Source organism: Gouania willdenowi, chromosome 7, assembly GCF_900634775.1.
Source record: "Gouania willdenowi chromosome 7, fGouWil2.1, whole genome shotgun sequence".
Classification (NCBI taxonomy): domain Eukaryota; kingdom Metazoa; phylum Chordata; class Actinopteri; order Blenniiformes; family Gobiesocidae; genus Gouania; species Gouania willdenowi.
In genome coordinates this window covers 35,976,754-35,993,243 of record NC_041050.1, presented here as the reverse complement: position 1 = coordinate 35,993,243, position 16,490 = coordinate 35,976,754, and the positions used below count along the sequence as shown (strand labels likewise).

The window sequence follows — 16,490 nt, the reverse complement described above, 5'->3', positions numbered from 1 at the left end:
GGACAAGGTCCCGTCTGTAGTGATCGCTGAGATTACTACGTGCGTCCACTACAAGACAAAACCTTGTCTGTAGTGGTAGCTTTTCAGAGCATGGCGGATGGCCACAAGACGTTTCATATGAATATTAGCCTAACCACTAGGAACGAGTGTATCATAGTGTATCACGTTTTTCTGCAGTCAGTGCTTTCCCCTCGCCCTTTTCTCTTTTTTCTGTTTCTGGTGTTCTTGATGCTGGAGCTGGCAGTTAATGGTCGATGGTTCATGGCTCAACTAGTCTGGAACACTCTGATGTTCTAGCCTTCTATCCTGTTCTGATCGTCCTTCTGTCCACTCCCCTACCAGTGGAGGCAGATGACTGTCACCTCTGAACCTGGTTCTAACGAAGATTTCTTTCTGTTTCCCACAAAAAAATTGCCATAACACCACTGTCACAAAATAACACACATTTTAAAGAACAAGATCAAGATCATTTCTATCATCATTTTGTGTATTTTGTTGTTTGTCTGTTCTTTTTATTATTCAGCATATTTTTGTTTTTTTTTGTGTTTTTGTTGTTTGTGTGTTGCTGGTAAAATTTAGTATGATTATCATTTTCAACTAAAAATAAAGATATTAAACCCCATATTTTTACTGCCCATTTGAGAAACACTGGCCTAAACCATTCCCAGTCCATCTAAAAAAAAAAATAATAATAAAAACTGTGTGGGAATTCCTGGTTTAGCCATTGACCGCCATTCAACTCTCAATCCTAGTCTGAGTGTTAAAGTTTACCTGATTGGTCAGGTGTGCAGAGAGGTTGTTTGAGCTTGGGTCGTAGGGGTCACAGGTCAGTCTCACGTATCCGTGACCAAAGAAAACCATGTAGGGAGCAGTGCAGGCAATGAGGAGGTAGGAGCGCACGTCAAACTTCTTCCCCTTCAGGAGCAGCGGCTTCTGGATGTATCTAAGGACAAAATGTGACGTTTTTACCATGGTAATGTCAGTAATGTAGATGTTACCTCTAAAATGATTTGATTTAATGTTGGAAAACTTTTTATATGAGAGATTATCTGAAAATCTAATTGTGAAACAGGGTATATCTTTATAAACATTTATATTATGCTATAATCCAGGGTTTTTCAACCTTGGGGTCCCCTGAAATGTCTGAATTTCTGACTTAAAATGAAATTGCATACTATATTTTTTTTAATTTGTATTTAATAATCTATCTTATTTTGCACAAATAAAAAAACAATACACAATATCACAGAGGTAGACATACAGTGCAGGAAGAGGCAGAAATCTCAAAGAGTTTAAATAATTATTTTTTTACATTTAAACACTACACACAATCTTAAACAACTATATTCTATATTTTCAATTTTTCAAATTAAAACACCACGCACAATCTTAAACAACTATATTCTATACTTTCACTTCCTCAAATATAAAACCAGTTAAAATAAAATGCATCATAAAAATATCCCTTTGTGCACTAATCATTACTACTCTGTATTAATAGTAAACAGTATAAACAATATAATAAAAAATAAAAAAATTCTAGAGGAAAATTGTGATATAAAAATGGGGTCATGACCTGAAAAAGGTTGGGAACCACTGCTTATAATCCTTATCTGTATTTTTACGCCACCTTAATTTCGTTGTATTATTCTGACTAAAAATAACAAATTATTTGAATACTAAAATGATTGAATGAATTAAATGTACATATAAATATAAAATTCTACTTCAAAATAATGATTAAATAATGAGAGTTTTGTAAATGTTTCCAACACAATCTTCACCAACCTTTGGACAATGTGAGCCTGTGACTGGCGGTGATGCTCCCTCCCGTTGCCTTGGCAACCGTCCATGCGCTGTAGCTTCATTTTGAGAGCAGCGACGTCCTCCTGACTCTTCAGCAGAAATATCCCTCGACCCTGGTTCAGTCCTGTGGGTTTACAGATCCACATGTGGCTCTCATTGTTGCTCACACCTGTGGAATAACAACATGTTGAATCCGTTAAAAGTTTCCCTTCAAGACTTTGATTTGAATTTTATTTTGACAGTCTTCAGAAAAAACAGAACCAGGTGGTTTAGTTGCTCTTTAAAACGTTCATATTTTCCAAATCAATCATTTTTATAACCCCAAAGTAAAATACTGCCAATTTCTAACCTGATCACGTATTTTTCTTTCCTTCCTTCGTTTGACTATCAGAGCTTTGCAGATGACACACAACTATATCTATCACTGATAGTGTGAGAAACAGTAAATGTGTGTGAGAGCGTTTCACTAGTGTACGAAAGTGTTGCAGTGTGTGTGTGCGTGTGTGTGTGTGTGTGTGTGTGTGTGTGTGTGTGTGTGTGTGCGCGCGCACGTGCGTGCGTGCGTGTGAGGTTCATCAACGATAGAAGTTCAATAGGTATTTCTACGTTAGCAAAAGGCAAAATAAAGGCCAGTTGGAGTGTTGCTCGCTAGAAATCGTAACAGAAACATTCAGGTGTTGAAACAAGTGCTAACATTTCCTAATGCATTAAATATGCTCACAAAATTTGGACTGCATAGCAATGTTTTATAAATAACTATGACAAAAGTAAATAAATAAAGTGTCAGTGTTGGTCTCACCCCAACATGATAAAAAATTTAAAAATAAATCTATTCAGGAGCCACTAAATCAGTATTTTTCACCTGAAATTTCTGAAAAATTAATTTAATTTTCACTTAAAACAACTCTTCTTCAAATTTAGTCTATTTCTATATTTTTCACTTTGTGAATCTAGTTCAACTAAAATGCAGTAAAAAAAAAATGTCTGAGCTCAAACATGATCAAAAACTAATTGTAGAAAGAAATGTCTTTTGGGTCACCAGAAATTCCTGATAACTAAATGGGGTCACGATCCAAAAAAGGTTTATATGCTCTAGCTCTATAGTTGTTTTCAAATAGTTTTCTAAGCAAAATATTGTAGTCTGACAAAGGGGAGACTTGGATTCAGAAATAAGAGGAAGGGGGAACTTGAGCCAAAAATGTTTGAGAACCACTTCTATAATTTATGCAATTTAACATAAGTTTGAGTTAGAAAAATAAATCTGAACAAAGTGTTTATTTTTACATCAACTTGGACTCAATCCTCTTCAAAAAGCTGGAAAAGACTGAAAGTAGTTTAACAGCAGGAAAGATGGACCTGAACATCTATCCATCCAGTTTCTGACCCACTGGTTCCTGTTTTCAGGGTCTTACGGGTCTACTGGTGCCTGTCTCCAGCTCTCAATAGGCATTAGGTGGGGTACACCCTGGACAGGGCGCCAGTCCATTGCAGGGAAACACACAGACATACAACCACTCACTGGTCATGTTTTTTATTGGTCAGAGGAAGCCAGAGCATGCAGAAGAAACCCATGCAGCACATGAAGTACATGCTAACTCCACACAGGGCTTGAACCCAGGATCTTCTTGCTGTGAGGTGGACGTGCTAACCACTACTCCACCGTGTGCCTATGCAGGAACATATTACCAAAATCTTTGGGTTGGGACCCCATGTCGGGTCGTCTGGAATTAAAATTGGGGTCCCTGAAATGTCTAGTAATTGGTAAAAAAAAAAATATATATATATATTTTTAAAATTCTTCTTCTTTTGCAAATACACATCACTCACAATAGATATTAAATAACCTAATACCCTATTCTTAAACTTTTCTAGTTCAAATAAAATGCAGTATAAAAATGTCTGAGGTGGCGCACTTGTCACTTTGTGCACTAATCCCGGCCACTATGCATTTTTAACACACTTTAATAAACATGATCAAAAACTAATTCTAAAAAAAGACAAAAAAATGTCCCCAGACATCGCTGATGTCACAATGAGGTCACGACTTGAAAAAGGTTGAGAACCTCTGGCCTAAATTCTTTCCTCGAGTGTCTAATTCTTCTGGTGGTGCGCTGCCAGCACCTTTACCAATAGTTTACAGATGCTCCGCACTCATTAGCACACGACTCAGTTTTAAACGAGGTCTTGTCTTTTTTCTTTTCCTCTCTTCTCTTATTATAATTTTGTCTCTCTGATTTTCCACCTGTTGAGTTGGTTACCCAGAGATCTGCACCAGCTGTCTGCATCTGTCTCTTCTGTTTGCTTATTGATAACCATGTTTGTCAAAATGTCTACTTGACACATCATAACGCAGAGTGTCTCTGTAGTGTAGTCGGGAGAGACTAAATAAAAGTGGTTTCTTTCTCTTTCTAAGGCTCAGAGTTACAGAACGCTTGATTTCCGTGTAACGTGTAATTTGTTGGTTTTGTTGTGTGCAGCAGCAGCGGCACCACATCCTAATCCCGCAGGGCGTTTCTGTGTTTGTACCTCTGCCCTGCCCTCTGCTGACTCATCGCCATGACAACAGCATGTTTCCCTTGGTGATTTTAACAAGGCCTTATGGGAGCTGAAGTGCATTATTTTCCAACGTCCTCAAGTCTCTTGATTAAACACCCACCGAGGCAACTGTCGTCTTAACACCGCTAAACCCAGTTTATACACTTTCTTCTCTGTGTTGGATGCTGGCCGCCCAAAGAAAGATCCATCTAAACACTACCAGTCAAACCAGTATTTTCTTTGTTGCTTCTGGATACCAGTGTGTTAAAGGTTACGTTGGCATTCACCCTGTTGTTGGGAAAAGAAAGCCTCCCTCTCTTTCTTCTCGTCCAGGCGGAAGGTCGTAGGGATGAACTCCTCCATGTTCAGCCTCCTGTGAAGTAGCTCACTGAAACACTTCAAATACTTACAGCCAGGCCTGGTTAAGCACAGGAAGAAATGTAGCTGTAGCTGTAGCTGACCTGTGTCTTTGTCCATGGTTGACTTTACTGCAGACTCGTTCATACTCTCTCAGGCTGCTGAGGAGGCCAATCTTAGTGGTGAGCACTTTGTTGTTAGGAATCTGAAACATCAGCTGTTGACCTGTGAAAAGTCAAGTCATTTTTACTGATAAGGCACATTTCAAAACAACAGATGTTGACCAAAGTGTTGTACTGAGGTTATAAAATGTACATGTAAAGTAAAAGAAACTGAGATAAAATAAATAAAAACACAGAACCAAAAATGGCAGTTCTCGGTCTGAGTTTACCTTCATACTGACATTCTCTTATAATCTCAGTACGTGGCCGCTACGTACTGAGATGTACCCGTTCTGGATTAGCCATGCTCAGAGATTACTGATTTTAAAAAATGCTCAGTCGACCATCGATAAAATATTGACCAATGATAAAAAAAAAAATATATGATTGTCATGATCATATTTATATGAATACAACAGCTTATTATTGTAAAGTTACATTAGGTTAACTGTTATTTATTGCAATGTATATCATAATCATGCTTTTTTGGAAAATAAATGACCCTTCACCATGAAGAAGATGAACCTGTCTACTGTATCCTTTCTTTGTGGCGTTGGAACCTCTGTTGTACATTTTTCCCCAAGAAAATAAGGAGCCATTCAGCACTCATCAAATAACATTAGTTTTGAACATTAGCTTTGAAATTGAATTTTCAATCTCAGCACGGCGGAAGTAGCAAAACTCACAGCAAAATTAGCAAAATTTCATTTTCCGGTAGTGGGCATGCTCATAATCAATCTCAGTACGATGTAAACTCAGACCGTGACACTGGTTCAAAAGCCATAGCATATGAATGGGTTTTTAAACGAGTTTTAAAAGTACTAACTGTAGGAGACGTCCTGATACGGATAGGTCGGCTGTTCCAACTACAGAGAAATCCCAATCTCCCTTACTTTTCAGTCTCGACCAGGGCCGTCCAAAAACGATTCATTTTGGCACGCTACCCATATTTGAAATTATTTTTATTCTTTGATATTTAAAAAAATATATAAAAATGTATGTAATACAGTACAGCAATTTATAAGAAAAAAAAATCCAATGCTGATGTACAACTACATTGTTTTTCTCGAATTTTAAAGGATTGTTCAAGACAAGGAAAATGTAGTGTTTTGATCTTTTAGGCAGGGTATGTTGTCTCCCATTTTGTTGAATTTACATCACACTAAGTGTCTTTGAAGACATTTAGATATTTCATAATTTTATGAAACAATGAATGTTCTTCAGTTTCAAACTAATTTCAGTGTTTATTTTGCACGGTTATGTTATTGGCCCAGTTTTAATTTCATGTACTGAAACATGGATGTTTAGTTTTGGCCCACGGCCCTCCATCGGCCCTTCCATAAAAAGAATTTGGGCCCCCAGTCGATACCTTGGAATGTTATCTTCATATTTGAGGTGCTCCTTATTATTCATTTCATAACTTTAAAATATTCTTAATGCAGAGCTTCAGAGATGTATTTATAGATTTATTTAGCTTATCTTTATCAAGTGGCTATTGCTTACTGTCTTAATCATTTTTGCATGACAATCCCTAAAACTGACCAGGTTATTAGCCTCATGTCACGTTAATCAAAACATTATCCAACACATTTACGCTGAGACAATACAAATATTTTTTTCTTTGTTCTTTCCTGTTCTCACTTTATACTGTTTGGTTTTTACAAGCGCTGTCTAAATTTAACGCGTTATTTCATTAACGTTTTATTTTTAGGGCTGTCACTTTAATTGTGATCATGAATTATGCCATTAATTGTTTTTCTTTACACTCCAAACAGTGTGGAACCTCCCCCCCGATATACCCATAATGATGCACAGACTACAACACAAGATGGAGACTGCTGAGCTTCTCAGCTTTGTTGGAGCTACAGTAAATTTTGCTCATAAAACCACTAGATAGAAAACAAAGCCTAGTGTGTGCAATTGTGTTAGAAACAGTTTGCCGATATTTGGCAGCCCCCACTGCTACCTCAATGCTAAACTAAGAATACATTTGCCCAAACATTTGGACCTACTGCATCTGTATTAATGGGGATAGAAGTTTCTTCCAAGCCTTTAAAGTGGGAATAATCGTGGTATCATCTGATCACTGATTCAGATAACTGCTTTTATCTAACAAAAAGGATATTTGGTGTTTTGCAAAGGTTTACGATCTCTGAGTGCTTTTGTTATGAATGAGGTTTCTAAAATCAAGACCTGCTATAATGTTTCAAGTTTTAGTAATTCTGGCTGACAGGGTGGGTCTCACCCACAATTCTGTATTGTATGATACCAGAGTAAATGATGGGTCTGTGAAAAATGACAATGTGTTGCATGAGGGCGCCACCTAAAATGGTGCCTAGGGCACCTACCAGTAATTAGCCAGGGCAGGAAGTAAGAGGGCAATGGGAAAAAAGGGGAATAAAGGATACGGTGAGGATCAGTGAACACACCTTCTCTGAAATTGCCATAGTTTGCTGCTGATTTGGTCTCACACCACTTGAGTTTGAAATCTTCACGCTGCTTGTTGTAGATCCTCTTCCACCCTCTGCTCTCACAGTAATGACTGACTCTAGAGGAAATCCATCACAATCACCTCATTATCACAATAGCTACGGAAATGTAATCGTGTAATTTGGGTCATTGCTTAAGGATAATCAAACAGGTTCATTCATTATTTCATTTACTCACATTTCAGCTCCATTGGTTCCTCCAAAGTAGTATAGAAGCCCCGCCCCCCGCGGCTGCTCTGCCTCCACCTTGCCGTCTTTGATTGGGTGGGAGTTAAATGACTTGCCTTTTAATTTGGTCTTCCTCAGTGGCCTTTTCACTAATATTCACAAGCAGAAGCAAAAAGTCACAGTCACCAAAACATTTTTTTAATATGGTCATGTTTCATAATATGAATATTTGTTTTTGGGTCAAGATGTGAGAAGTATTTATCAAACCTTATTGGAAAAAACAACTGACTGATTAGAGTGCTGTCCATTTATTGTCCAATGAATTATGATTGTATAGCGTCACAAATTTACACCTTAAAGTCGGCCAGTATTTTCTGCCAGAATTCATTCATTCGTAAGTTTTAATGCAGAAAAAGTGTTGCTTTGGTCTGTATTATAGATTTTAATTCTTCCTATGTTTTAAAGGTCCAGTATGATGCTTTTTTTCACCCATCTCCATTTTTTCTAAGAAACCAACAACATAGTATTTGAGGTTTTTCCCCGAACTTGCCTGTTTTCTGGAGTTTTAGCCTCTGAAAAGCCACTTTCAGAGCAATTCTCAAAACGGGCTGATTCACGGCCGACTACCCACGAATCTGTAAACATCCCCATCGTTTCCTCCTTACACTACACCAGGTCTCAATGCATAGGCCAGTGTAGCATTAGCACAGAGTGCTAACAGCTGATGTATGTGAACAATGGCCGTGGCTCCAAGTAGTGACTCCCAACTCGATCAGCAGAAGTAATAGTAGTGCAGTTTGCATTTACATATATGGCAATAAAGTACAATATGTATTCTATATTAAACCGCAGTATTTGTTATAGTTGGAGAAGGAGGAGCTCACATTCTAGGAGGCGTGTATTATGTCCATGTTACAGTAGGAAGAGAGAGGATTGTCAGTAGGAGGAGTTTCAGCAGGTGACGTCAACTGCCGGGCAAAATCGAACTCGCCAGTTTTGAGCTTTGTTTTGACAAAATGTGGAATAACAAGGGAGGGAGGAAACAACTTTTTCATCATTGTCTCTGAATGAGGCTAAAGGATGAATATCACTGTAGCAAAACCATTATAAAGTGCTTTTTTATCATACATGTTGGCGATTGGTTAGGCGCTGCAAACTCCACCCCCTTTTATGTGAGCGCACACAGCCTTAGATTGGAAACCCCTGGGTTAAATTAACGTATTGATAAACGTCTTCGTAGAATAGCTGTTCTAGGATTTTTAAGGTTTTGTCAAAGCCATTAAAGGAGAAAAAGCCCAGATATGTTTATTCAGCTTTGAAGTACAGGACCTGTGCCTCCTTTCTAACTCTCCTGGTTGGTAAACAAGAGAAGAGCTCCTCTCTCCGTCCCTCCAAACCTGCTCTGATATTTCCTTCATACCTTTGCGACCAGGTGCTGAATGCTGTGTGTTTCCTGGCTCTTCTACTGCAGACTCAGTGTGACTGCAGGGAATCCTCAAGTCCTTTATATCCATTTTTATGGCATTATCTTCTGCCTGGTTGTGACGACAGGTTTCTACCAAACCCTTCAATGACAGACCAAGCCTCGAGGACAATTGTTGCATCGTTACGGTGTTGTGACGGGTTGTTCTGCTGTAACTTTGTTTGTGTTCTTCTTCTTCCTAGCCCAAGTCAGCAAAAAGAAAACATACAGTAGGTGTGAGTTTTTCTCCACTAAGATACTTATTTTTGTCTCGTCTCTCATTGTCTTTGCAAAACATCAAATGTGTGATTTTGCATTAAAAATTCATGCTAAAATATCAGATCAATTGAGCTCCTTATTGTGCTTTTGCAAAGAAAACAAAAAACAGTGCAAATCTTTGTATAAAATTTGGAAACCAAAAAGGGGTTTCCTGCCTCACATGGAAATAAGAATGTGACAAAAGTAAACATCAAAATAAATATAAAGATACATGTTTTTACTGTTTGTCTAGAGCTGGGATTACATTCTTTTTTTTTTTTTTTTAATTTGGCACAATTTAAAATACAACGAAACATGATAATATCAACACATTAACAGAAATCAATACACTTTAGAGGCATGACAGGGAAAACCCCAAAACCCTCAAATGGCTTGAAGAAGAGGGCTCCCGATATAACATTTAAACTTTAACTAAAGCGAAACTCTGAAACAGAAAAACATTGATATCAAAATCAAAAGGAAACCACAAATAACAGAACAAAAAGCAACCATTGTTTGGTTGTGTATTAAGGAACAGGTTTTTAATAGAATTTTTAAATGACAAGGAAGTGAATTCCATATTCATAGATAAAGCTGTTGACCTTTTTCTTTACCTTGGTATAACTCACACATACAGTCAGATCCCATGAAAAACCTCCTCAGCCGCCTTCTTTTTCCGCCATGTGCAGTCAGTCATTCAGCCTTGTAGTCCCACTGCAGGGCCAAGACAAACACAAAACTAACAGAGTGAAGGACACTCGACAGAGGGGACATCACATGGTCTGTCTGTGGCTCAATAAAGTTAGTGTCAGAAAACCCGCCAGGAGAACGTAAAGTTGCCAGTTGCTCAGGTAATAGGACCCTGAGCAACGGTTGCTACGAGTGAATTAAATCTTTCAACAAAGGTGATGCAAAACAAACAACTCAAGATTGTGTGTCCCACACAAGTTCATTCATTATTGACGTCTGTAAGCCTCTGCTGCGTTGACCCTATGGTAACGTGAGAGCACGTGTTAGTTAGCATTAAAATCTTTACAAAATTGTAAACACTGTCTAAGACACCACTGGGTACATTTTCAATTTAGCTTGATGCTAATTGATCAAGCTAGCAAGGATATGCAGTACCAGAGTGACCTGGGAAAACGTGATATGAAACATATTTTAGTAATTATTAACTACATTATGTGTAAGCCATAGAATTGTCACATTTTCCCCCCAGTTCTGAGTTTAATTAAATTGTAAATAATAAAACAGTTTCTATATAATGTCCATGCCAATTACAATTACAGAGTCAATTATCTGAACTCAAATACATTTCAATTATGATTACAGCAGCAAGAGATTTTTTTTTCAATAAGGTATAACCTCCCAAATAATAAGACCTCCATGGAAGTTATTTTTCTGATTTTTACAAATAGTTGTTGAGTATAATTTCATTGCATCAAAATATTGTAGGGGGGGGTGTAGGGGGAAGGGAACAGGGAGGAGAGATTCAAGGTAGAAAATAGAAGAGTTGATTATTGTAAAGTGAGAGTGAGGTGTGAAGCTATAGTTGTGTATATTGTGCTTCTTGTGTTGTGTAATCACGCCAGTCTGGTGACAAGTGTGAGGCTTAACTATAATGGTGGTGGCTGTGGACAGAGGGAAGGAGTGAGTGGTGATACCGAAAACAGGTATTTGGGATCAACGTGTCTAAAGTTAAGCCCAGTACAAGTTTTATCCCACAGTCCAAGACATGCCAGTGCATCATAGACCAATGTATGTATGCGTAAGAACTGCAAACCCAAGCGCTGGCCTGGACCCGAAGATGCAGCCAGGCTAGCAGAAAGAGCGGGGGCCAAGGAGCCCAGGCAACCCCCCACGGCCGAGCAGCCCCCCAGATGCCCCCAAGACCCTAAGCCGAGAGGCAGCCACCGTCCCCCACACACACACACACACACACCAGAGACAGCACCAAGGAGCCGAGGGCCCAGAGCACCCCACCACTGACCCCAACCCCCAACCCCAAGGCCCCCCACCAACAAATTTGAGGTTATCACTGCATAATACCACATGTTCACATGAGTTATGATTGGATTTTTGTCTCACGTGACAAACTCATAGTTTAGTCGACAAAATATAAATATATTTAGATATTTATTTTGTTAAAATGTGTTTTGTTTTTTTGGGGTTTTTTTTAATCATAGTCTGTTATTGTCGCATAAAAAATTTAGTTGGCGAAAACTGACAAAATTCACACTGGACTGGACTGCCGATATAATATAATATATATATATAATAATAATTAATCCCTCTCCTTGCTGACAGTCTGGTAATTAACAGTGGCCACGGTTACATGAGGTTTTTTATTCAGAATTAAATTATTCAGAATTAAATTGTTTTACTTTGTGTTTACATGGAAACTTTATTGAATTCCGCTTTAGGTCTGGGGGATTGGGAGGGTTTGATTAGACAGGGGGCAAACATGACGTACTCGAGTTTATTGGATTTAAGTTTAATTCGGAATGGCAATTGTCAGTCGGAATTAAGAGTTCAAAAGGTCAGTTTATAGAGGATTAAATTTTTATTCTGAATTAAAGGGGAATTAAAGCTCACATGTAAACGCAGCCAGTGTGCATGTAACAGTAAAATCACTAAAGTGTGCCATGTCATTTAATGCAAAATCCACAAACATGGAGGACAATCCAACATCTTAAACATCCAGGAACCAGATTACTACTATTTTTTTCCAGGCACTGACCAACTCACCCGTCTTTGTGGTATTTGTACTGTGGGCTGTAAATGTCTGAGTGCGATAAGAACGAGCTGCTAGGAAACAATGCCAGACTGAGAGCCTGTACCCCAGTTTTCAGAGAGCCAGCCCACCATTGTCCTGTTAAACAGGGCTTTTTGTGTGGAGCCAGTGTCAGCCACACCTTGATAAAGAGCCGCCATCTGATAGACACACTGTGCAAAGTGCTGCGTAGGTGGACAAAGAAAACAGGCTTGTTTTACAGCCCTGTCGGCCTCACGGTTCGCCATCTGCCAAGAGGCTGTTTGCATTGTGTGCATGTACGTATGTATTTACAGGAAAATATATGCTTCCAAGCACCACTATCTTCTGAGTCACAATTATAAGTTCAAACTTTAATTTCATCTACGTTTATGTTTGAAAATTACGACTTGTTTAGGTTTTGTAATCAAATTAGGCCTTTAACCAAAATATATATTGTAAGCACTAGGGGTGAAACAATTTGATTTAGCAATGATTCGATTCTAATCATGATTTGTTGTTGTTGCTGATTCGATTCAAGGACAATATTGGTTAATTTAAAACGATTTGATCCGAAACGATTCAGTGACTTGAAATCAATTCAGTAACTTTTTAGCCAAAATATCAATTCAACCAGTGTGAGTGAAATAAATACCTGAATACTGACAGTACAGGTGAGGTTTCATAGATTCTTGATTTTTCTTGCAACAAGTAAACAGCATTTAATTGTAAATGTATTCACATTTTATTTGAATAAAGTCCAACCACACTTCAGTTTAAATTAACAGGATGTTAACATTTCTGCTCTCATTTTCAATACTCAATACGCTTTCATTTAAAAATACATATTAGGTTTACCGGAGTCTTCTGCTTGTTTTTTTTTTTTAACATAAAAATAATACAATATTAATATAAAAAAATGAAGTTTTCGTTCAGGTTAAATAAGCAGTGGTTGAACCTTATAGGATTAACGTGTTGTTGGTTTTAAATTTGAAACACAACATAGTTTGAACTTAATCTTGTACCTAGAAGTTGTACGTGGTACCCTGAACATTCGCCAAAGTTCTTTGACTGTTTGAACGACTAAGTTGTTGTCAGTAATTCAATAAAACTGACCTGCATTTAAGCTTTTTGTGCTCAGTCAGTTTGTTTGTTTGTCTGGGGTGTCTTTTGAGTTAAACTAACTTAAAAAATATATGTGTAATTAGTTTCAAAGTTTTAAGTACTTGAAAATGCTGATTTGAGTTTGAATAACTACATTTTTTTAATGTCAAGTGAAAAAATAATGCCTTGTAAAGCGCTTTGAGTCAACAAAATAAGGCGCTATATAAATCCAATGGATTAATATTAATAATAAAGCCAAAGTGTTTCTACAAACTGGACCCAAAGGTGGATTATTGATTAATTTCCCGATTGCTGGCTTCTCCGTTTTGCTTGTTTGTTTGTTGATGCGTGACGTCACAGACATTCGACAGAGTCAGCCATAATGTCTTTAACATTAAAAGCGCTTTAAAAACACATCCATATAAAACCAACGCGTTATTTCTTTGCATCGATACAATCAATTGATTACCGTATAAAACTATTTTAGAATGATTAATGTCATCAGGAAGGCCAACTTGCCGAGCACAGATCGATGTAGTTGGATCGTAGGAATATAAATCCATTCATCTATCTAATGGATTAACTGTTTCACAAATGATACATGCTATTTATTCCATCTGCGTTGCCACTGTCTCAGGGTGGAGACACCCTTCACCATCTCAACAGCCTTCTATCAGGAAACCCTCAGCAATTACAGGGATAAAGCCTACAGCAGTGGTGTCCCTGCACAAGCCATTATTTGAAGGGATTCACCTTGTCTAGGTGTTATGGGGGAAGAAATGGAGTTAAGTTACCATGTAAAGAAAAGCTCATCTCAACAAGGGTCTGTCCCTCTCCCACCATTCATGATTTCCTTACAGAATTACAGCGAGCAGGGGAGTGTGGGGTGCTTCGGGGTAACGCTGTGTTCCCAGGGTTTGTATGATCCTTTTCTCACTGGTGACAAAAGCAAAACGGAAACGGAAAGACATCAGATTTCAGAATGATTGATGGTTGAATGCACAGCCCATATATTTTCTTCAGAAAGCTGACTCATAATCACACGCAGTCATAGAATTTTATGTTTGACTTTAACTAGACCTGACGTATACCGTACATAGAGACAAACCTGTTGGTTGTTTCCACTGAATCTAAATATTTAACTGTAATATTAATTTTTGAAAATATAAAAAAGTGTGTAACGCCTGAGATAAATAACCAGTTTAGTTCTTGGCAGCACACGTCCATGTTTTAGATGACTTCCTGCTCCTAGATGATGTCATCATGTTACTCAGCTGATAATGAGATGATAATAAACTGCTGATTGAGATCAGGTGTGAAAAAGGCCTGCAGCCTTCAAAGCACATCACAATATTTGGCTGTGTTTGAAATCGCACACTAACGTACTACTCATAATAAGTCTGACATCAAAATGAGGATGTAGTGCATTCCCATGAGATAGTATGGAAAGATTGAGTATGCGAGAAATACCAGGATGTATACTATATGGGGACATTTTTGAAGTATCCATGATGGGCACACTAGTCATACTCAACCGCCCCATGATGCATTGCGAGCAAAACGTAAAATCGACCTGGGACCAGTGTCACGGTCTGAGTTTACCTCCGTACTGAGATTAAAACCCTAACCCTAACATAATCCAATAAACAAATAAGACATGTCCGTTCACTTTACAAACAAAAATAAACAAAATTAGTTAATTTTCTCAGCAAAACTTCATATGTGCACGCATGCGCATATATGTACATATACAATCTCAGTACGATTAGTCTATTTAGCTGCAATGGAAAGTTTCCAGCAGGTAAAACCAGAACAACAACCTAATATTCTATTGAAAAATTCAATGAGCAGCTTTTCCATCTGTGTTGGTAAAACTCACTCATCTGAGCTTCTTGGTTCTTTGTGCAGGATTAAAAAAACCAGTTGTTATTGATGACCAAGATCAAAAGAATAGATCACTGTGTTAAACTGTCAGTTTAGCAGGTTATGAGTATACAAGCTGTGCTTTTTAATCTGTTAACACTTATAAATTGATGCCATTTTTTATACTTTTTCACACCCCAGCTTATTTTTCTTTTTTCATATGTTGAAATAATTGATAAAACCCCAAACTATCATACTCGTGTGTAATCTGAATATTTCTTTAAAATCTTTTTTTTTTTCAACAAGATAAAAAAAAGCACTTTAATTAAATTAAAAACACATTCGTTCATGAATAATTCCTGATGTAGCAGGACATACATGACGTTTACTGGTTAAAAAAAAATATATATATATATATATACACATAAATAAGAGAGAACCCTTTTTCAAATATTTGTTAAAATTGGCAACTATTTCCTTGATTTTCGAACGAACAAAAAAACAAGATAGATGAAAATGAATAAACAAATCTCAACAGAAATCTCTATAAAATAAAAAGGAAAGGAAGAAACCTAGGTTTGTCAAGTCCCACCCCCCATTCTTCACCGTTAACAAATGCAAAATCCAATGAAATAAACTAAATGGACAATAAAAATTAAAAAAAAAAAAAATCATGTGAGATTTACATTAATTTCTGTACTTTTCAAAGATGTTTCTTTTGTTAATTTTTTTAAACTGCATTATATTCATACTTAGTTTAATCATTCAATCATTCCACAAACCGCCCCACAAATGAAAATACACTTCATTAAATCAGTCTGACCACAATTTTATACGAATTTTATGTTCGTATAAAATAAACTTGCTTTAAGAGTTTCATGTTATTCAGTCAAGTTAAAATAGACATGAAGCTGCAGAAGGTTTTTAACATATAATGCAGACATTATATAGGCTACGAGTAAAAATTTTATTTCAAGAAGTTGGAAGGAATATGAAGCCCAACATAATACTCCAAATGACTCCCAAAACACACCAAGCGACAGCAAAATGCAAAAAAAGTGCACAAAAATTCCAAAGCTACACAAAATTCCAACAGACACAACAACCTCTTAAACAAGCAAAATGACTGTGGAAACACACAAAACAACAACAGATTACAGAATAGCTCCAAAGACACACAAAAAGTTAACAAAATTACACAAAATGACAGGAAAATAAAAGTGACCCAAAACACGCACAAATCGACAACATAAATGCAGAAAAATACACGAAATTACAACAACACAAAAAAATAACAAAAACACAAATAATGACTCAAAAAAACACAAAATCACAAAAAAAAAAAAAAGATTGTTGATCATGTGGCCCTGAGATCAGATATAATCATATTTTTGTGGGCCCTGCTGTGATAGTTACCCATCCCTGATATAATGGATATGATGAATATGTATCGAACATTTTAGGACAGATAAAAAACACAAATTTAAGACTGTACTTTAGATTTTTAGTACTCACATTTCTGTAATTGAGTTGCT

At 37.2% G+C, this 16,490-nt stretch overlaps 1 protein-coding gene across 1 annotated transcript in view; it reads right to left on the bottom strand.

Annotated features, from left to right (window-relative positions):
- ttll10 (tubulin tyrosine ligase-like family, member 10) overlaps positions 1-16,490 on the bottom strand; it is a 33,156-nt gene that overhangs the window by 6,168 nt on the left and 10,498 nt on the right. Inside the window, exons 2-8 of the mRNA XM_028452816.1 lie at positions 8,937-9,177; positions 7,527-7,665; positions 7,289-7,407; positions 4,803-4,923; positions 4,629-4,714; positions 1,789-1,975; positions 772-943 (exon numbers count right to left, since the gene is read on the bottom strand). Coding sequence (XP_028308617.1) covers positions 772-943; positions 1,789-1,975; positions 4,629-4,714; positions 4,803-4,923; positions 7,289-7,407; positions 7,527-7,665; positions 8,937-9,177 — 1,065 coding nt within the window. The remainder of the gene's footprint in view (positions 1-771; positions 944-1,788; positions 1,976-4,628; positions 4,715-4,802; positions 4,924-7,288; positions 7,408-7,526; positions 7,666-8,936; positions 9,178-16,490) is intronic.